The 22,026-nt window shown below is 46.3% G+C and overlaps 1 protein-coding gene across 2 annotated transcripts in view; it reads left to right on the top strand.

The window, feature by feature from the left end:
• The window catches only part of TAGLN2 (transgelin 2), a 32,176-nt gene extending 10,694 nt beyond the window's left edge, over positions 1-21,482 (top strand). For both annotated transcript variants that reach the window (XM_063947007.1, XM_063947006.1), the window contains exons 2-5: positions 17,981-18,192; positions 18,791-18,956; positions 20,274-20,376; positions 20,583-21,482. In XM_063947007.1, coding sequence (XP_063803077.1) covers positions 18,010-18,192; positions 18,791-18,956; positions 20,274-20,376; positions 20,583-20,724 — 594 coding nt within the window. In that variant the 5' untranslated portion in view covers positions 17,981-18,009 and the 3' untranslated portion in view covers positions 20,725-21,482. The remainder of the gene's footprint in view (positions 1-17,980; positions 18,193-18,790; positions 18,957-20,273; positions 20,377-20,582) is intronic.
• The last annotated feature ends 544 nt before the right edge of the window (positions 21,483-22,026 follow it).

Consider the following 22,026-nt stretch of genomic DNA (forward strand, 5'->3'; position numbering starts at 1 on the left):
CACTCACTTACAAAGCGCTCGCCCACTCCTCTCCCATCTACATCTCTGACCTTATCTCCCTTTACTCTCCCACCCGTCCCCGCACACCAGACTCTTCTGTCTTCTGATTACCTCCTCCCACTCCTACCTCCAAGATTTCTCACCATGCTGCTCCCTGTCTCTGGAATTCTCTACCTCTCTCCCTCAGACTCTCCACCTCTCTACAGAACTTCAAACGGGCTCTGAAGACCCACTTCTTCACCATACCCAGCCAACTCTCATCCTAACCCTCTGTCCCACGCTCGGTCTACCCCATCTGTGTCACCCGTCTGTCAGCCCCTCCCCTTTAGAATGTAAGCTCTCACGAGCAGGGCCCTCTTCCCTCATGTGAGTATCCTTTTCTTACTTTAATAATCCTCAACTGCCCAAATCCTGCAATTCTCGGCCACCTTGATACTTATCTCTATGTCGTCTACTGATGTATCTATGTTTATATACAGTGGCGGTTCTTGCCACGGGCAAGCGGTACTTTTGCCCGGGGCACCACCCTCCGGAGGGCGCCGGCGGCATCCGGAGGGCGCCGCACCAAGGCAAGATCCGCCACGGTGCCCCCCGCAGTGCCCTGCTGTGCCCCCCCCCCCCCCCCCGCTTTGAAGGGAACCAGACGCGTAGCGTCTAGTTTCCCTTCATTGAGAGGACCTTAGTTGTGCGGTGCGCGATGATGTCATCGCGCACCGCACAGCATAGTGGCACAGACACTAGGGGTCATAATTGACCTCTAGTGTCTATGCTGTTCTATGGGAGAGACGTAATAATGTCTCTCCCATAGATCGAAGAGAAGAGAGAGGGGAGAAGAGCGGTGCCGCCGGGGGAGGGGGTCTGGATCAGGAACGGGGATGGTAAGTATTCTTTTTATTTATTTATTTTCTTGCAGCGTCGTGACCACGCCCCCAATTGAAGCCACGCCCCCATATTTTGCCCGGGGCGCCACAAGTCTTAGAACCGGCCCTGTTTATATACCCTGTACTTGTCCTATATTGTCTTCAACTGTAAGTCACTGTTTTCCTGTTTTGATTATGTGCATATGTACTCTGTAATTGGGCGCTGCGGAACCTTTGTGGCGCCATATAAAGAAAGGATGATAATAATCTATGGGCGGGATGTACTAACAATTCCGCCAAATATCGCATTGATACTAATCGCATATATACTAACACGTGATTAGTATCACAAAGGACAGCTCTTCTGAAAAGAGCTGCCCTTTGCTTTGCAGGGACTTCTGGGTTTTGACCTGGGAGTCCCTCTGATGCGGCGTGAGGTACTGGGAGAAATCCGACTGGATCCCTCTCGGGTAAAAAAAAAAGATTGAAGAAGTCCATAGACTTTTATAGGGTAAGCTGAGATAAGGAACCTTCTTAGGAAGATGCAAAAAGAATCCCATAGACTTCTATAGGGTAACACCAGCAAAAGATTTTACCACATTTTTCCTTTAGTACACCCCGCCATATGTACTAAGCCTTGGAGAGAGAGAAACTATAAACCAATCAGCTCCTAACTCATTTTTCAAACACAGCCTGTAACATGGCAGTTAGGAGCTGATTGGCTGGTACTTTATCCCCGTGTAATTTATCACTCTCCAGGGCTTGATAAATCTGGGCCATAGTCTGTACAATGACATGAGCTGATTGGCTGGTACTCTATCTCTCTCTCCAAGGCTTAGTAAATCGACCCCTTAGTGTACTGATATACAGACTCTTAGTATACTGATATAGGCTGCAGACTCTTAAGTATTGGTGCAGCTCACAAAATGGCTGCTTCTGCTGTGCTAGGCCTTAGGTGTTCTCTAAGGCATACCGCCTATCACTGGTCCCAGTCCAAGTAGCACATAGATAAAGGGAGTTTGGCCGGCTGCGTTGTTGTGCGTACCATCCTTCAATGGCATGACTAACACTAACAAAGTGCCAGGGAAACTCCCAGGCCCCTTTCTCTAAATAGGCCTTTAATTCGCTGCGTATTTTGCCAGCGCTATATGAAACCATATCTATATATAAGGCTGTTTTCATATCCAAGGACCGAGCGATAGATATTAGTAACCAATATGTATTATATATGTGTATGGTAAGTTTCGCTGTCATCACTAGTAACGCACATCTCCATGGTGACTTCTAGTATGTGTAGAATTAACGTGGTCGACGGACATGAAGTAAAACTCGGAGTAATATATAGATTTGTTATCACAGCCATGACTCCCTTACCCTCCAACAAAAAATGCTTAGGAAGCAGTGGCTGGAAAATCGCCAAGAGCAATGGAAACGCTCCTAAATTTGGACAGAAGAATTTCTGCGTAAGAGTATCCTCTTGCTAATGGACGAAGTGAGAGGAGCGAATGGGCCGCTCACCAGTGAAAGGCCAATTCCTCTGGGACTTGCTCTGTGGGTGTAGTGTGGAGGCTACCCCTGGGATCCCAGGGCCGAGAGGGAGACAGAACCCAGTAGTATATTAAAACAGGCGTCTATTGGACTCTAACCCCCCCCCCCCTCCCCCCACCCCCCCTCCGGCTCCATGTGTGATAACAGTACTGCTAGTAAAGTTTTATAAGTAACCTCTGCAAAAAGCAAACATCTGAGCATTAGTAGGAGCTGCTGAGCGTGCAAATAACAAGATTTAAAGGCGGACATTCTGTTGTATGAGGCAATATCCTTCTTTATTTTATTTTTTTACCTACCGTCCAGGATCTCCCAGAGAGGTAATCCAAGAGGGAGATCTGGGGTGGGTGGGATCATGGTGTTGCAAATCACGCCATCGCAGCCCCACCATTGCACAGCAGTGGGCGTGGCGACATTTGCACAAGTGACGGCGAATCACGTCATCAAGCACCCTGGACTGCCCACTTCATTGGGATCTGGGAGGTGGGTTTACTCTACCTGAAGAACACTCCAAAATTCGGGAGTAGCACTTATTTATTAACGGTTTCTTATATAGCACAGCATATTCCATTACGCTACAATTGGATACAACAATAAAACAGAACTGGGTAATGACAGTCATAGAGGTAGGAGGGCCCTGCTCGCAAGCAAGTAGTCAAGTATGACCAATATTAGGTAGATGTTTTCCAAGCCTGGTAACGATGGTCAGCGCCTTAGACCAGGAGGAAATTGTATTTTAGACTGGGTGTTTTAGATATTCTTGATAATTAAACCAGTGATTTTAAGCGGCCTGCGTGGCTGATTGGTATAACGTGAATGTGGTACCAGATTTGTACCGTTGGCATAATTTTTCCCACCTTCAGAAGCGGTTACAGATCACAGCCTGTTCCTCAGACTCTGTATGTCAGGGCCCGCTCAGATACCCTTGTCTAAAACTCTGCTTTCAGCGGTCTAAATACCGATTGAGCAACTAAAGGGAACATGTGACATCCTATGTAGCCAATAGAAGCTAAGTGGAACACGCTAGGTAGATGCCACCACACCGTCGTACTTACCTACTGTCCCGGGACGTCCTCCAGTGAGAAATGATTGGTTTCTCTATGATGTGATTCATGTAATCATGGTCACACCCTCGTTGTGCGATTACACAAATTCACATACTGATGGGCACACACTTACCCCTTCCATCTCCCCTCCTGGATCAAGTATATACAAGAGTAGGTACTTGATATTGTCAAGCACCTACAGTGATACTGTCATATGAATTTGGCCACATGATGGCACTATTCTGTTACTGCCTTCTGTTGTTTCCTCAGTAACATAATAGGGGCGGGATGTACGAAGGGTAAAGGGTAAAACCTCAGGTTTTCCACAATCCCCTTATGCATCAAGCTCTGGACAAGCGAAACTTCATGAGTTTGTGCCCTATAGACAAGACAATGCCATATATAGATGGCATTGCCTGTAGTAGCCAATGGGCTTCTTTCTGTAGAATTCCCCTGAAAGGGACCCATCTCTGTTGATGCATGAACAATCGGAATCCCGGGTCATAAACCCGTAAGTCCTCACAACGCAAAGGTCTTATCGGAAGAACTGTTCTTTGCATTTTTCTATGCAATTATGAATGCATATGGTGGAACCAACATATAATGGAATTAAAATAAAATACGGAATGCAAAGTCTCTGCACAGAAAAAAATACGCTACGCCAAAAACATAACCTGAAAATGACCCGTGTTCATAAATTTGCGATATATAACCTTTAAATCAATCGCTTCTGCAACCTTAATAGGTCACTGTATTAGGGCGTATGGCTTTCAGTAGTTGGACGGCTCTGTTTAAATTAAAAACATCAAAGATATTGGGTGAACGTATTAGCGAGTTACAGCTGAGTGACCCCCAGTGTGTCCTGTGCTGGATAGTGACAATACTCCCTGTGTCTGCTCAGATGCCTCCCACACAAATGCAGATTACATCGGACAATATGTGAATACACGACATGACTCATGCGGATAACGTGATAATCTGTCTGTCACTTCTCTGATTAATATGGTATTTTCCAGATAATCCGCCGTGTGTGAGGGCGTGCGGTCAGAATAACACCATTTATGTAGAAATGACTGCGATGTGCAGACTTCTTTCCCAAATTAGGAAGCAGTGCCATGTTTTCGCTCTTTTCCATGCTGTAATTTGTGAGATTTGAGGCAGGTTAAGCCGCCATGTCCTACACCGTTTACATGATGTAACCGGGCAAGATTAATGGCGCTTGGCACCTTTTGAGTGAAAAAGAATCTCTCCCGCACAAATATCTTCTTTCCATACATGTCTCCTTTTACTGTGCATTTTCACTGGATTGTAATTTCAGTAATAAAATACTCTCTTCATAAATGGTCAATATTCCTTAATGTTCAGGTTAATTAGGGGCAAATTAGTTTTACTATAAACGCCAACTTAAATAAACCCTGTATCAACCTTGAAATGCCAATACTTAAATTAAAGCGGCAATCCCAAATTAAGTACCTCTTAAGCATGCATCTGAATTGCCCTCTTACAAATAATTACCTCTTTTCAAAATCTCTCTGGAGGAAGAACAAATATGGCTACCAGACGCACAGTTTTTATTGTAGCTCTCAACATGTCAAGGCAGCTTGAGATGTTTTTTTGTGTGTGCCTTGCTCTGCTACTGCTGCGTTCGGCAAAGGTTACTATTCCCATTCGTAGGCACATCAGGATCTATTTACTAAGCCTTGGGTGGAGATAAAGTGGAGAGAGATAAAGTACCAGCCATTTTTCAAAAGCAGCCTGTGACATGGCAATTAGGAGCCGATTAGCTGGTACTTTATCTCCGTCCACACTTCATCTCCATCCAAGGCTTAATAAATAGACCCCATAGATGGCAGAGTATACAAAAGTTGAACCCCATCCCTCAAAAAAACTGTGTCGACCAGTGTCACGTCGAATTTTTTAACCTGGCGACATGAAGCACTGTCATCCTTTTACACGTCGACCATATGGGGTCGGCATATTGACTGTCGAACTATTTACTATCGATCTGTCATCTGGATCCCCTTTAATAAATGGGTGCGTATAAGTACTGTGGAATATACTGACCTGACCAGTAGTATAGGAGGTAATAGTTATCTATTATGTTTATAAAGTGTCAACACATCCTTGCCGACCTTTAAGCTGCCCCCTCCAAAAGTCAGCGAGTATGTGTTGACACTTTATAAACAAAGCAGATAATTATTGCCCCCCTTTACTGGTAGTTTCTGCAGATTCCACAGTACATACACGCCCAGTGCTGATTTACCGGCATTGTGAGGCGGGGGTGTGGCTACGAGAATGCGCATAGCGCCTTCGGCTGCCAGTACCGTCTACTTCAACTTGGGAAGTAGGCGGCTGTGGCCGGGCGAGTTCCCAGCCATTCCGGGAGAGTAGGGCGTGTTTTTAGCAGATCTAGGCAAATGTGCCATATTTATACACACGATATTTGCATAAGAATTTACATGCCTTGGATAATGATGGTCCCGCATGGGTGGGCAATAAGTGGCCCTACAGCTGTTGTAGAACTACACATCCCAGCATGCTCTGCCACAGTCTTGCTATTTGGTCATGCTAAAATTGTTGCAAGCCATGGTGGGCCGCTTATTACCACCCCAAAATTTATGGCCTACTTATCCGCTCTCTTCACTGCTTGACATATGTCTCTTTAACATTGTAACTGACTAGAACTTTCCGCCAGCGTACTTCTCAGCTTCCCTCCTTCTGAGATATGGCCCCAGAGCTTCTCCTGCAGCCATAACTAACCCGCTCTGTGCATATTACACCTTTCATCACTTCAGTCTATCCCTCAGCTTGAGAGCATCATACATCTCATACTGTCCACCGTGCAGGGCCTCTGTATGACACGTCCAGCGTACAAGCCTGCAAATTCAGTCCTCTGATCCGTCTTTATTAATAGCAAATGGACGTCTCCCCTGGGGCCGACTTAGAAATACTTCAGAAACCACTGTGATTCCCAGAGAAGTCATATCTTGGGAAGTTACAATTCCATCATGAAAAGCTTCTGCATCCCGTGCAGGGCCCCAAATGACTGGCTGCTACCAAACACGGACCACAGCTGTCCTGGCTGAGCGATTCACATCCCATGTGTTAAAGGCACAGGCCGAGGGAGAGGCGGCTGCTGCGTCGGCAAGCCGGGATAGCAATGCGCTGTACGTTAAGTTGGGGCTGGAGGGGGTTCATTACAAATATCTTGCCCACATTTTCATTTAGATCCTGCCCGTCGAATCTGAAGATGCAATTTAAAATGTATTGTATTTTTTTTTTTTTTTTTTTTAATGACCATAAACAGTGATGACGACACACGTCTGCAGTAAAAATGGAATATTTTTCCCCATCTTTTTAAATAGATTTTTGGCCCACCTAAGTGGTCGTGACAGCATGTAAAGGCCACCCAAATGTGATGAGGTTGTGTCCTGCACCGTTTATACACCATATAGTTGTATTTTTGAAAGATCTGTGTGGGAGAAAATCTGGTCTCCTATTCAATTAAATTGGACCAGAGTTCCCTATTGGAATGTTATTTTTACAGTCGCACCATTAATAAAAATCATTTGTGCGTGTTCTAAGTCATCTGTGTAGTTCTCGTTCTCATAAGATGTTTTTATAGTGCCGCATTTTTTGCAATCTTTTGTTTCTGCCTTTTTTTGTATGTGTTGTTGTGGTATTTGTGTTACTTCCTGGGAGCGGTGATGGTTGCTATGGTAAGGCCCGGGTCAGCCGTGGAATGTAACCTTTTTTCGCCAAACACTGGGTTGTATTTTAGTCTGATTGTCATAGTAACAAACCACAATTATCAGTGGTGGGAAAAATAACATCTTTCACTATTTTCCAGATGAATATGAGGAAGTTACTAGATGTGACATTTATGGTATGTTCATTGGCTCGGTCCACAACAAAATGGCTGCCTCCAAATTGTGCAGGCGACGGGCTTGCATTAAATATTGACTTAGAGGCTCTTTTCATGGGTTATATGACGGCTTATGGCTCCTCCATAAACAGTCTGCTGAAAGTGGGCGAGTTGGCTCCCCAGCACCATGCCTCGTCATCTGTCCTTCGCACATTAATGAATGAAATAGCTGCCATGTTGGAGTGGGGCCTGGGAGAAGAGTCTCTGTTCTCTTTGCCTGTCCTGGCAGCTCCATGTTTCATAATTCATAAAATTGGTAACTCTATCTCCCTAACGTGAAAAGTCCCAGACTTCCTGCGCGCTGGCCCTGCCAAGAGCCCTGTGAGACTAAGAATCTGTTCTGTACCAGGGATGCCAAAAACACTTATTGAGATGCTTTTCTCTCTGCGCCTGTTCCCTGGGCTTCATTAAGGGATGAAATGACTGATTGTCTAGTAGGTTAGACAGGAGGCAACTGGTATCCGGACTCCAGGTCGACACCAATTAGGTCGACGCCAGAAATAGGTCAACATGGAAACAGGTCGATATGAGTTTTTCACAATTTGTTTTCTTTTTTCTTTTCATTTTTTGAACTTTTTATACTTTATGATCCACATGGACTACAATTGGGAACGGTAACCTGTGCTGAGCGCAGCGGTAGCGAAATGAAGCACCTTCGCTCACCATGTGAGGGGACACGGTGCACTAATTGGGGTTCCCCGTCACTTTACGAAGAAAACAACACAAAAAACAGTCAAAAAAACTAATGTCGACCATTTGCCTGTTGACCTATTTATGGTGTTGACCTAATGTGTCGACCAATTGGTGTCGACCTAGAGTCCCAGACCCGAGGCAACCAACCATCCCATGCGACAACAATTAATAAATAATTGGAATGTGGAACTATATATACCGGCATGCCCTGCCACAGTTTCACTGTCCAGGCATGGTAGAGCTGTGGCAGGGCATGCTGGGATGTGTAGTTTCACAGCCGCTGGAGTCCTCCTGGTCTAGATAATGACTGATAAGTTCTGATTGGATGCTAAATTACAGTTTGCACCTTTGTCAATAAATACCCTTAATGGCGCAAAGACCTTAGGTGGCGCAGGCAGCCATTTTTGCTGGAGAAAGGGGATTTCTCTCTTTACGAAATGGGCCCTTGGTATTAAAAATAAGTTTCTTTTATAGACAAATATTTTGGCTTTAGTTTATGACCGTCTTTGTTAGAAGGTTCACAAATATTCCATATGTAGGGGGCGCCAATAGATAGAAGTGACAATCAGACATAGTAGGAGCGCCCTGTCTGGTCTGTAGACTGTAGTTATTTTGGACTAAATAGTTTAGACCGACATAAAATCGGTAACAAATGTGGATCTTGAAGTCCCTCCAGTATCAAATCCCTGGTTAATGGGCTGATTGCTTACAGATATTAATGCAATATGTTCTGATTTCCTTTCATACTGACCCTTGTTTTATTTCTATCTATAATACACGGACTGTGGCATTCCTGGAATAATCATAGGCTGCGCAGCCAGCCCTGATTTTCTTCCAAATGTGAGATCATTGCCCCGTACAGTCTTCACAATCAGAGCCCAGTGCAGTTATACATCTATACTGAGCGGGTTGCAGGTTCTGGGACTGTGTGTAAGTGCCAGATACACTATGACATTATCTCTGTCTCAGTCTTCCTTCTAGTTTCTGTCCAGGGCCGGAAAGGTAATCTTGACTGATTTCTGTGTGTCGTGATCCTGCCCTCCTCTTAGCCGCCATCTTGCTGGCTTCCTCTGAGGTATGAGTGAATGCTGTACAAAAGCAGCAGTTTGCGCCTAAATTGTCCGAATTGCGGAGCCGGAACAAAGGCGCCGGACCAATGTCAAAGTGTCCACATCATGGAAGAGCTAACTTCATAGACTGAGTGGTTTCCGTAGTGTCCTTTAATAGACTGAGGGGTCTGTGTACCAAGCCGTGGAGAGAGATAAAGTAGCAGCCAATCGTCTCCTAACGGCCATGTTACGGGCTGTATTTTAAAAATGTCAGGATCTGGTTGGCTGGTACTTTATCTCTCTCCACGGCTTACTACATAGACTCCTGACAAACAGGAAGAGTGATGTGCATGCGTAAACTGCTTCCCCATCACCATGATCTTATGGACTAATTCAGACCTGATCGCTATTGTGCGAAATCACCCAGCGGGTGATTATTAAATGACTGCGTATGCACCGCGTTGCGCAGGCATGTGCCCAAACAGTGACAGAATGGTGCAAAAATTTTGAACGCTAGGCGTACGGAAGGGAATTGACAGGACGCCGACGTTTGTGTGTGGTAACTAGCCATTTTCTAGGAGTGTCAGGAAAAACGCAGCCGTTCCCAAGCGTTTTCTGGGAGGGTGTGTGACATTTTTTAAACACATAATGCCCCCAGCAGTGTCGTATACACACACAATGCCCCCAGCAGTGTCGTATATACACATAATGCCCCCAGCAGTGCTGTGTATATACACATAATGTCCCCAGTAGTGCTGTATATACCCTTTGCCTCCCAGTAGTGCCAGTTAATCCCCCCCCCAGTAGTGACAGTAACACATTGCCCCCCCCCCCAGCAGTGACAGTTACACATTGCCCCAGTAATAGTGCTTACCCCTCCATCCACTGCTGCCTCCGCTTCCATTTTCCCTGTCTGATCACAAGGGGAGGAGAGCGCAGCGTGCGTCTCTCCTTTCCCTCTATGTGTCCCGTCTATGGTCCGACGTCCATTTGAAACATGGTTCCGGCTTGTAAGCCAATCAAAGCAAACGGTCTGGCAGCCAATCAGAAGCCACTGCTGCCGGTCCACGAGCATTGATTGGCTGCCGGAGATGGGACACAGCGATGGGAAGGAGAGACGCACGCTGCGCTCTCCTCCCCTCAGGCTCAGACAGTGAAACCATGGCGCCGAAGGCAGCAGTGTCAGCAGGGCAGACAGGGCTGGGCTGCAGATGTTCCGAAACGCCATTCCTGGTGATGTCATTTTAGAAAAGAGCTTCAGGAACAATGTTCCGGAGCGTTACGGCCCAAAAATAGCCCTGCTGGTATACGAATGTCATCAGATTTTTTAAAAGCCTGTAAAATTACGCAGGATGTGTCTGGCTGCATAGAAATAACACATGATTCACCCGCAGTATACATTTCACATCCTTCTACTACAGAAAACATCTGCAGAACCATCCTGATCCCCCACTTCCTCTCCATGTTAACGTGGCGCTCCATTTACTGTCTGCAGAATCACCTAATCCATCCTCTGTAAAAGCACTGATCTTCTTGTCCTCCATTGTCATTGGTGGGAGTCCTTTAATCATAGCTGGAAACTCTCCCAGAATGTCACCGTCTAGAGTGCAGACAATTCCCTCCGCGAGCACTTACCTATTCCGCAGTAGGTGGGGTCATGGTACAAATGACGTTGGAGCAAATACACTAAGCCTTGGAAAATGATAAAATGGAGAGAGATAAAATACCAGTCAGCTCCAACTGTCATTTTCCAAACACAGCCCGTAACGTGACAACTAGGAGCTGACTGTCTGGTACTTTCTCTCTCTCCTCTTTATCACTCTACAAGGTTTAGTACATCCAAGACCACCCACCTTACAACCCGCTCACTGGGATTACGTATGTAACCCTGCTGGAGTGCTTTTATGACACTAGTTACCAGCCCGTCAAAATGCCAACATAACAGTATTGTCAGCGCCAACGGCCATGCGCAGCTGCTGGCACAGAAAACACTTGAAACTCCCCATAGAGGTGAGGAGCAGCATTAAGGTCAGATGTACTAAGACTGGAGAAGATCGAGATCTGACAGAAAAACAAAAGTGATGATACATTTGTCATTTTAACATACTTTTCCTATGGCTTGTAAAGCCTTTACTGAAGTACAGTAATCGGTGACCTGGCTGTACGTTAAGCAGGTGTGGTCGCTTGGTGACACAGAGGAGAAGTGTTGGCAGGGACACGCAATGCGATCTGTATGTTCTTTGGGCATGGCTGTGTTTGAACATTCGCAGGCATAATGGCCGTATTCACACCCAAATGGGCCGAGCGTGTGAGGTGATCAGGGAGGAGGCCTCAGGCAGCAGTCATTAGACTATTGCCCTTAAATCAGATGTAATCTTTTGGGCAGAGTATTGTTTAGAAAGGTGGGGACCCCAGTGCTTTCTTTACAACATAACCGTAGCACCCAGCCTCCGTATCTACTAACACACGAAGCAAAGAACGTTTTCTGTTAATAGAATTTATTGTCTCTATGTTTTTGTGTGCAGTGTGTGACCACTGTAATGTGCATTATTGTTAATAGAGCATTTATTGATTAAAGTGAAAGACTTGATGTGAGACTCGCATGAATATGGCAGTGAGTACTGAGCAACATGACTGTTAGTAAAAGTTCATGCTTCCTTGCTAACATAGAGAATTCCAATACCTGCTGTGCCTTTAATAAGTGACAGGGTGCGTCCATTTTGCTGTTGTGTGCGATTGCATGATTGCTGCACAATTCAGGCAAGCGTGGACAGGCTGTGGCCTAGCAACTGTCTGGCGATCTCTCCCACACGACACACAATCTTGGCTGTTTTCCGAACAAGTGCTGCTGGAAAAGTACTGTGACAGCTCCTAGCAGGGACTTGGGTTCACAGACTGTGTTTGCTTAGCTGTCAAGAAACAGGAGTTGGAATGTGTGAGAGTGGAGCAGGTTCAGAGACTGAATGTACGCACTCCATGTATTGTACCTGTCACCTGCACATATTGGAGGCAGTCTGTTTGTGGGCCAAACTCATGTTCGGCCTATTAAATTCACTAGGAAAAAAAGCCTCTGTGAGATCTGTAGTAACTAGATAGGTTACGTTCTAACTAAGAAATTTTGGTTCAGTCCACAAAATGGCTGCCTTCACTGTGTACAGAGTGCAAGTACGCCTTAAAGCTGATATTGGACCGCTGTGTACTAGACATGGGGGGAAATTTACTAAGGTGGGAGATTTTTAGAACTGGTGATGTTGCCCATAGCAACCAATCAGATTATATCTATTATCTGCTAGAAGCAGCTAGATAAATGGTAAGTAGAATCTGACTGGTTGCCATGGGCAACATCACCAGTTCTAAAAATCTCCCACCTTAGTAAATTTACCCCATGGTGTGATATTGGCAAGACCAGACAAGTGAATTGGGAATATGTCCGCTTGGTGATGAGATTGCTGTAAATAGCATATTGTATACACTAAGCAGACCACCGGCTGCTGGATTTAGTCACAGTAGTAATAAAGGGAAAGTGGGTCAGTGGGTTATCACTGCTGCTAAAATTACTTTCGCTTGCAGAACTTGTGCCAAATAAATCTAAATATAAGAACTGGACTAAAGGCAGATAGTAAAATCCCTTAGTGACTACTTTAAGCGTTATCGTGTCTGCGCATAATTATGTTTGAGGCTACTTAAACTAGATTTTGCCTTATATAAAAATATACAGGCATAATAATAAATATAGGATCACAAGTTGTATCACACTCGATGACGTATGAGAGGAAGCTATGAACATTGGGGTGGCGTGTTTTCTCTTATGCATACTACATTTCCTGACTAGAACTTTTTCAGGACATTCGCCTTAAGGTCCAGTCTTGTTTTGGGACCTCATGCATCTACATTAAAGTGAACGGAGGCAACTTATTTGGGTGCCTCATGCCTCAGTGATGTCATCCGTGAACTGGCAGGCCAATATATTGCTCACAAAATGGCTGCTTCTTCTTGGGTAATTTTAATGCTACATGTTTCTGTGATACATTACCCCTAATTTACTGAGCTGCTCCCACCTGGACTTCTATCCTGCCTCATCAGCGCAAAGCCTTGTCACAAACACACCCTGTCGCCAGGGGTGTAGCGAGGGTGGCTTCGGTGGAGCGCGAGCTCCGGGTGCTGAAAAAGTTAGAGTGCGCGCTGCTGCCTGACCACCCCTCTCCCTCCACCCGCTATACCGCGAGTTGCTGTACAGGCAGCCGCAGAGCAGGAGATGCAGAGGGGGCGCACACTGACTCGGACTAGTAGACTAGGTAAAAACAGGGCAGGCCAGAGGCAACAGCAGGAGACACTGACAGCCAGCACATACTGGAGCTCTGCCTGCCCTCTTTATATGTCTCACTGTCTGCTTGTAGCTGTGCAGCATGGTTACTCCTGTCCTGTTACACCACTCTCTGCCCCCGCAGCACCTCTTTCTGCCCCAGCTGCTGCAGCACCTCTCTCTGTCCCATATTCTGTGGTCACGTTCCTTCTTCATGAAGACACACACCTACATGTTTGGTGCGCGCCTTCGATGGGAGGCGCCTAAAGGAAACTTTCCCCTTGAGCTCCACAAGGTCTAGAACCGGCCCTGTCACCAATTTAGGATTTTATAAATATTTTTATTTTCAAAAGTAACATGCACCTAATTCAGGACAGGGGAGAGCCACCGAAACGTACCCTTGCTCCGGACACCATGGCACCTAGCTACACCTCTGCCTGTGGCACAGGTATCTGGTGGCAATTAGTGCCACGTCATCTGCATATTCCATCTTATGTGCTCACTGTAAGTTGTAGGGAGCTTGTAGTCCCGCTCTAGAACAGCGTTATATAGCTATTATTAGAGGTAACAGACTTTTAGGGACTTTCTGAAGTTGGGTATACTCGTGATTTGTTGGAAACAAGCTGGGGGTTAGTTTCATTTAAAGATCTGTTTGACACCAATATAATACAGCACCAATCTGATATATACAGAACTCCTGGAGCCGGGGTAAAAGTTAGTGTCACTCTGCACATAGTGCATGCGACCCCTCCCTACGCTGCACAATTAGTTAGCGGTGGTGAGGCCACTTCATCATGCCCATGGAGAGTGGCTGAGAGACGAGAAACTGGCGTAGTCTGCTGGGGGGGGGGGGTATTCATGTGACCGACGGTCGGGAGACCGACGGTCACATGACCTCCTCCAGCATCCCGACCCCCACTATCCCGATGGTCGGCATGCCGACCAACAGGGACTATTTCCACTCGTGGGTGTCCACGACACCCATAGAGTGGGAATAGAACCCGTGGCGACCGTCGCCACCGAGCCCGCAGCGTGGCGAGCGCAGCGAGACCGCAAGGGGCTTGCTGCACTCGCCCCTCCCCGCCGGGATCCCGGCGTCGGTATGCTGCCGGGATCCCGGCGTCGGTAAGCTGGGGAGTCCTCTCCAAAAATCAGAGAATGCAAGTATGGTTCACATATCGAGTGTGGTATGAGTTGCCGGCGGCCGGGTCCCCGTCGCCCAGCATACTGGCGCCGGGATCCCGACTGCCGGCTTACCGACAGCGGGGCAAACACAAATGAGCCCCTTGTGGGTTCGCTGCGCTTGCCACGCTGCGGGCGCGGTGGCCATGCTATCTGTTCTCCCTCCAGGGGGGGGTCGTGGACCCCCAAGATGGAGAAATGGTGTCGGTATGCCGATTGTCGGGATTCCGGCGCTGGTATACTGTGCGTCGGGATCCCAACAACCAGTATACTGAATACCACCCCACTGTCGGGATTCCAGCGTTCAGTATACTGATGCCAGAATCCCGACAGCCGGGGAAATGCCGGCGGTTGGAATCCTGACCCCAGCCCGAAATTCCCGCGCCACCAACAGAGTGGGAATATAACCTGTGTCTCCCATATGTATTTCCTACTATGTGCTACTGGGGGGAGTCTGTGCTACTGCTGCCTCCATTCCCCTCCTCCCATCATGTCACTGACCCTGTCACACACAGCCCTGTCCTCACTGACACATCACTTATCTCCTGACATACTCTGTGCTGCTGGGGGACTCTGCTCCTCCCACTATATAACTCTCAGTCTGTGGCTTCCTGCTGCCTCCATTCCCCTCCTCACATCATGTCACTGACCCTGTCACACACAGCCCTGTCCTCACTGACACATCACTTATCTCCTGATATACTCTGTGCTGCTGGGGGACTCTGCTCCTCCCACTATATAACTCTCAGTCTGTGGCTTCCTGCTGCCTCCATTCCCCTCCTCACATCATGTCACTGTCGCATGCAGCCCTGTCTTCACTGACACATCACTCATCTCCTGATATACTCTGTGCTGCTGGGGACCCTGCTCCTCCCACTGTATAACTCTCAGTCTGTGGCTTCACGCTGCCTCCATTCCCCTCCTCACATCATGTCACTGCCCCTGTCACATGCAGCCCTGTCCTCACTGACACACCTCTCATCTCCTGGTATACTCTGTGCTGCTGGGGACCCTGCTCCTCCCACTATATAACTCTCAGCCTGTGACTTCCTGCTGCCGCCATTCCCCTCATCACATCATGTCACTGTCACATGCAGCTCTGTCCTCAGTGATGCTGGGTACACACCAAGTCGACGTGACGGCCGCTTCAGTGTGTCATCCTGAAGTCCCTGCAGCATGCATATAGGCGGTTGGTGGGTTGTGCCGATATATCGCCCATTGGCTGCGCTGCACAGCCGATGCGATATGTCTGTGAATGACATAGTACGGACATATCAAGTGTATACACCCGCTCACCGGCTCGCGATATATCTGCTGTTTGCTTGAACGGCCGATATATTGCTCCGTGTGTAGTGTATACCCAGCTTAACGCATCACCCATCTCCTGATATACTTTGTGCTGCTGTAACCATTCCAGCAATCTCTTTGGCTATAGTTATTCTATCCATGCAGCCGTTTCTCTGACCCCAGTCATACACACCTACAATTAGCACACACCACAGAGCAATACAACTAGTAATAACATGCAGAGAGGATGCAATTACACATCATTAGGAAAAGCAGGGTATTATTATAGGAAATGTTTCGAAAACAAGGTTCCAGAACTTTCCAGAGCAGTACAGGTACTTGTCAGCCATGATATATGGGAGATCAGGGAGCGGTGGTACTCCCCTAGCTTGTGGTAACACCTCCTTACATTCTGTCCCGGTAGTGTAAATAAAGGAGTGCTACTTGTAGCCACTCTCCATGGCTCAAACATGAGCTGCAGTGTCACTGTGTCACTCCCCGCTCCGTGTGTGTGTGTGTGTGTGTGTGTGTGTGTGTGTGTGTGTGTGTGTGTGTGTGTGACAGGGAGTGTCCCCGCTGCAGCTGTGCTAACACAATGAATGTCACACAATCCTCCCTCACATCCCGGCTTTAAACAGGTTGTGGGCTTTTTTTTCCCGAGACCTTGTTTGCTTGCTTGATGCAGGAAGGATGAAGCCAAACAACATGTGTCCCATGATCCATACGCTGTGATATTCCAGGGGTACATGTGTTTTTATCTAAAAACAAGGCCACATCTTTGTGTGCGCTTCTAGTCAGGATCAAGGATAACCACAGCCATGTGTTACAGAACAGCCTATTCCAATAGGCTGCGGCCTGGCTTGTGCTTAAGTGTAAGCCGCAAACTCCTCCGACCATTGCAGACTGAGTGAGGAATTCCATTCTCCGCCTTGTGCCGTTGCGATGGGTGGCTGCGCACATCACCGAGAATTATCCAATGAGCTATGTCTCTCAGTAGGGCTAAAGATTGTAAGCTTGCGAGCAGGGCCTTCCTACCTCTATGTCTGTCTGTTTTTACCCAGTTTTGTTCTATTACTGTTGTTATAATTGTAAAGCGCAACGGAATATGCTGCGCTATATAAGAAACTGTTAATAAATAAATAAATAAATAAAGTGGCTCGACTGGGCCGCCCAAATAGCAATGTGTAAGGGCATTAATATAAGGGAGGAGACTGATTAAATGGTGAACACAAAAATAACGTTTGGATAATATGTGGATAGCTCTAAACGGTCTATTGCATCAGAGAGGGTAAATGATCAGAGACCAGCGCTGAGCATATTGTCGTTATATCATTATAGTGATCTAGAGACACTCCCCAGCCAAGCCTTGCGCTCAGGAGCTTCCCCCTAACACAAACAGGACGTGAGGGGGGGAGTTCCTGTGGTTAGTGAGTTTCCGGGTTGATGATAGGGAAGGTAAAGAGTTCAGGCAACTGCAGGTTCTTCAGACCATAGAAAATGAGGTGAAAGATGATTTACAACAAAAAAATAAATATAAAATAAGATAAAAGGGGCAAATTTTCACTTGGACCAACTGTGATGCAAGAGGAGCAGTGCTTTTTGTATGAATTCTAGATTTGTTTCAAGTTAACGGTCCTCCTACATCTTCATTATCTCCTTTTCACAATCTCTCTGGAAGGCTTCAAAGTATGGCCATCAGTCACGCACAGGCTCACAGCACGTCATGGATGGTTGAGGAGGGAAGGATGTTGCTGCACAGAGTTAAGAGGGGTGTTCAAAAGCCAAACTGCTCACTACATCAGGTGCCAAGTGACTGTGGTTGCTATGGCAGCCACATGATAAATTATTGATAGCAGAGTAAAGAAACAAACAAAGTTAAAATGGTATATGCCAGCATTCTTCTATTATCCTGCTGGAGTGATTTATGGTCTTTTTCATGGGATTGGCCACTTGTGTGAAGTACAGTATAGATTTTTAAATGTGCACAATACACTCTAAGGGATTTATTTTGCAAATATGACCTCCTTCTTGTCTGAACGTGCTGTGCCGATAATATCATCATTTCTAACCAGATTGTTCTATTCCTACAGAGAGCACCCCAGCCACTAACTGATCTAACATGGCCAACAAAGGACCTTCATATGGACTTAGCAGGGAAGTCCAGATGAAGATAGACCAGAAATATGACCCAGAGCTGGAGAACATCCTGGTACAGTGGATAGTTGCTCAGTGTCCTCAGAGCTGCGGGGAGCCTAAGGAATCTGGGAAAGTTGGGTTCCAAACTTGGCTGAAGGATGGCACTGTGAGTAGAACCAATTGTGTTTCTGGTATGTGTCCTAAAATACTGAGGACCGACACCTGGGGACTACCAGGATTACTGTGCATCTCTATCTATCTATCTATCTATCTATCTATCTATCGATATTTGGTACAAAGTTGTGGTCAAGGGAGAAGATCTCTTCTGATACGGAGTGGATTTCCTGTCCAGCAATCCCACTGTAGGGACGGCAGTCGACCACCATTAGCCAGAGATAGGGGCGGCAGTTGACCTCCATTAGCCAGAGATGTCTTATAGGGGGATATTCAATTGTTTGAAAAGTCAGTTGGGTGTCTGGTTTTTTTTCTGTCTAATAGATAGAGAAGAAAGAAAAAAAACCACGACACCCAACTGACTTTTCAAACAGTTAAATTCCCCCCATAGTGTCAGGTCCGTTGGTAGAATACTGCAAACAGCTGCATTTATCAGCAAAGACGAGGCAGTGATGACTCAATTTGCTGTGCCACGCCCCAGGGACCTCCACATCCGGGATCCTCACTGAGGGTAGTCCCACAAAGTCGTCATCTATAGGATATACTGAATGTCCTGAATCCAGTTGACACTCTGCTTTCTGTTTCCTTAGGTACTTTGTCATCTGATCAACTCCCTCGCCCCCAACTCCGTGGCCAAAATCCAGTCATCAACAATGGCCTTCAAACAGATGGAGCAAGTGTCTCAGTTCCTGAAGGCCTGTGAGAAGTACGGAATTGCGGCTGCTGACTTGTTCCAGACCGTGGACTTGTGGGAAGGTGGGTAACGGCAATGGTATTACCAGGCGAGGATGAAGACCTGCTACTTTTTGTTCTGTGAAGGAGAAATAAGATAAAAAGAAGAGCCACACTTTGTTGATTTGTGCCTGGTACTTTTTGTGTATTGACAAATGCACAGCATCACTTCCCTCGTTCTGCATTCTCAGACAAATGGCCATACACAGTACTACTTGCCTTGTTTTGTGGAGTGCCCTTGGTCTCTAGTACTGCGTGTACTGTACATCTGAATCAGGCTCTAGGTCACCATTAGGGCACACACTTCTGAATTAGGCTCTGTAAGAGGGGGCTTCCATCTTTGAAACAAGGATGTATCTGACTCTCTACATGGCAGAATTAGGAATGTGGAGCACTTTTTAATCCCTTCTCCCATTTCCTGACACAATTACCTAGCTAGTGGCATAATTGGAAGTATGCCCCCCTTCCTCCTCCATCCCTCCCTTTTGTAGCTGAAGAGTAGTGAGACTTGTCCTCAACACATTTGATGTATGTGCTGAGGATTAGTCCCACTTGTCCTCAGTATGAAAGGGGTAAAAGCGGTCTGAATCAGTTGCCTGGAGGACTCTTAATAAGCTAGGAGGCTGTGTTACTGCACAGTGTTCTTGGCAATAACTGTAGATTAGATTATTTAAAAAAAAATGAACAATGTTTTCATTACTATAATCGGGGTATTTGCACACAGAAACATAGGCCCTCATTCCGAGTTGTTCGCTCTGTATTTTTCATCGCATCGCAATGAAAATCCGCTTAGTACGCATGCGCAATGTTCGCACTGCGACTGCGCCAAGTAACTTTGCTATGTAGAAAGTAATTTTACTCACGGCTTTTTCATCGCTCCGGCGATCGTAATGTGATTGACAGGAAATGGGTGTTACTGGGCGGAAACACGGCGTTTCAGGGGCGTGTGGCTGAAAACGCTACCGTTTCCGGAAAAAACGCAGGAGTGGCCGGAGAAACGGTGGGAGTGCCTGGGCGAACGCTGGGTGTGTTTGTGACGTCAACCAGGAACGACAAGCACTGAACTGATCGCACAGGCAGAGTAAGTCTGAAGCTACTCCAAAACTGCTACGAGGTTTGTGATCGCAATTTTGCGATTACTTCGGTCGCACTTTTAAGAAGCTAAGATACACTCCCAGTAGGCGGCGGCTTAGCGTGTGTAACTCTGCTAAATTCGCATTGCGACCGATCAACTCGGAATGAGGGCCATAGTCCAGTCATTCCTATGGAACTTCACATCTAATTGAATTGGCCCCATGGGATGAAAGTTTATCACCAAAAATAATTGTGTTTCTTCCACAGGAAAGGACCTGGCCAGCGTGCAGCGGACTCTGATGAACTTGGGCGGTCTGGCGGTTACGAAGGATGATGGACATTTCTGTGGAGATCCCAACTGGTTCCCTAAGTAAGTTTTTTATTTTTTTATTTCAAGATTTTCTTTGCCAGCCCCAACACCGGGACTACTGTCCTGGCAGACCATTGGCTAGAATCACCCCTTCCTGGACCATCCTCATTAACACGGTGCATTTAATGCAGTCTGTATACATTTATATTTTTAAGTATAGAGAAAAAAAATTAACTTTTTTTTTTTTTTTTTGCGTCTCTTTTTAGGAAATCTCTGGAAAACAGGCGGGAATTCTCCAAGGACAAATTAAAAGAAGGCCAGAGTGTGATCGGCCTGCAAATGGGCACCAACAAAGGGGCGTCCCAGTCTGGAATGACCGGCTACGGCATGCCCAGACAAATCCTCTGACCGACCAAATGAACCGGAGCACCTGGCCAAATCCCAGACAGATCATCCACTCATCTCCTAGTCGTTTCCCTTTCTCTCCTCTCCCATCAGAACATTGCCCTCCCTAGTCCTGAGCGTAGACCAATCGCAGCCTCCAGACCTCCCGAATAGGGTCGAAGGTCAAGGCCACGTAATCCGTAGAAACGGAATTTGTCATTTCTCTGTAACCCCATTCCATGTTGTCCTGCCTAGACAGGGAGACCAGGTTAAAAAATAAGCCATTCCTTCCTTCCTTCTTTTTTTTTTTTTTTGCACTTATTTTAGTGAAATATGTGGAGTATTTAATTTTAAAGATTTTCTTGTCGTCTAGAGAGGGCGGCGTTTAAGAATGATGTTTTTTTAAATCTTTTTATGACTTTTTCATTTGGTGCCCTGCGATGCCTTAACATCCCATGTGCCTGCTGTGTGTTTGTACGTTCGTGACCAAATTGAGCGTACCTTTCTGCCAAACTACAGTGACATTTTTTTTTATTTGTATAATTTGGTTCTCTTAACCCTGTGGCCGGTGAGATCTCCCATGATGCATTTCCAGCTCCTTCCGAGCTCAACAGGGATCAAACCGATAGTGCAAAAGGGAACACAACTTATAGTAAATCACTATAGTACATTCCTAGTGACTGGGGTGGGACCTGTTCATCCAATAACTGCTGTCTGCTCTCCAGATCCGATGCTGATAAATATATTTCTGATCCAAATAAAGACCAATCTATGTTTATAAATGTCCGTGTTCTCATTGGATGTGTGCACGAAGGTAGGCACAAAATAAAAAAAAAAAACTTTGAGTGAACTGTTTTCATGCTTGTAATAAACCTTTCGGATCAATAAGTTAAACAATTAAAGAGCGTGCAATAGGCTGATAAGACTTTATAGTTATAGAGTACACAATGGGGGTAATTCTGAATTGATCGCAGAAGGATTTTTGTTAGCAGTTGGGCAAAACCATGTGCAGTGCAGGTGGGGCAGATGTAACATGTGCAGAAAGAGTTAGATTTGGGTGGGTTATTTTGTTTCTGTGCAGGGTAAATACTGGCTGCTTTATTTTTACACTGCAATTTAGATTGCAGATTGAACACACCCCACCCAAATCTAATTCTCTCTGCACATGTTACATCTGCCTCCCCTGCAGTGCACATGGTTTTGCCCAACTGCTAACAAAACTCCTGCTGCGATCAACTTGGAATTACCCCCAATGTCATTTGACTACCATGGCAACCACAGTCACATGGCACATGAAGCAGTAAGCAGAGAAACTTTGGATTGCCT

The sequence above is a fragment of the Pseudophryne corroboree genome, chromosome 12 (assembly GCF_028390025.1).
Source record: "Pseudophryne corroboree isolate aPseCor3 chromosome 12, aPseCor3.hap2, whole genome shotgun sequence".
Lineage (NCBI taxonomy): Eukaryota > Metazoa > Chordata > Amphibia > Anura > Myobatrachidae > Pseudophryne > Pseudophryne corroboree.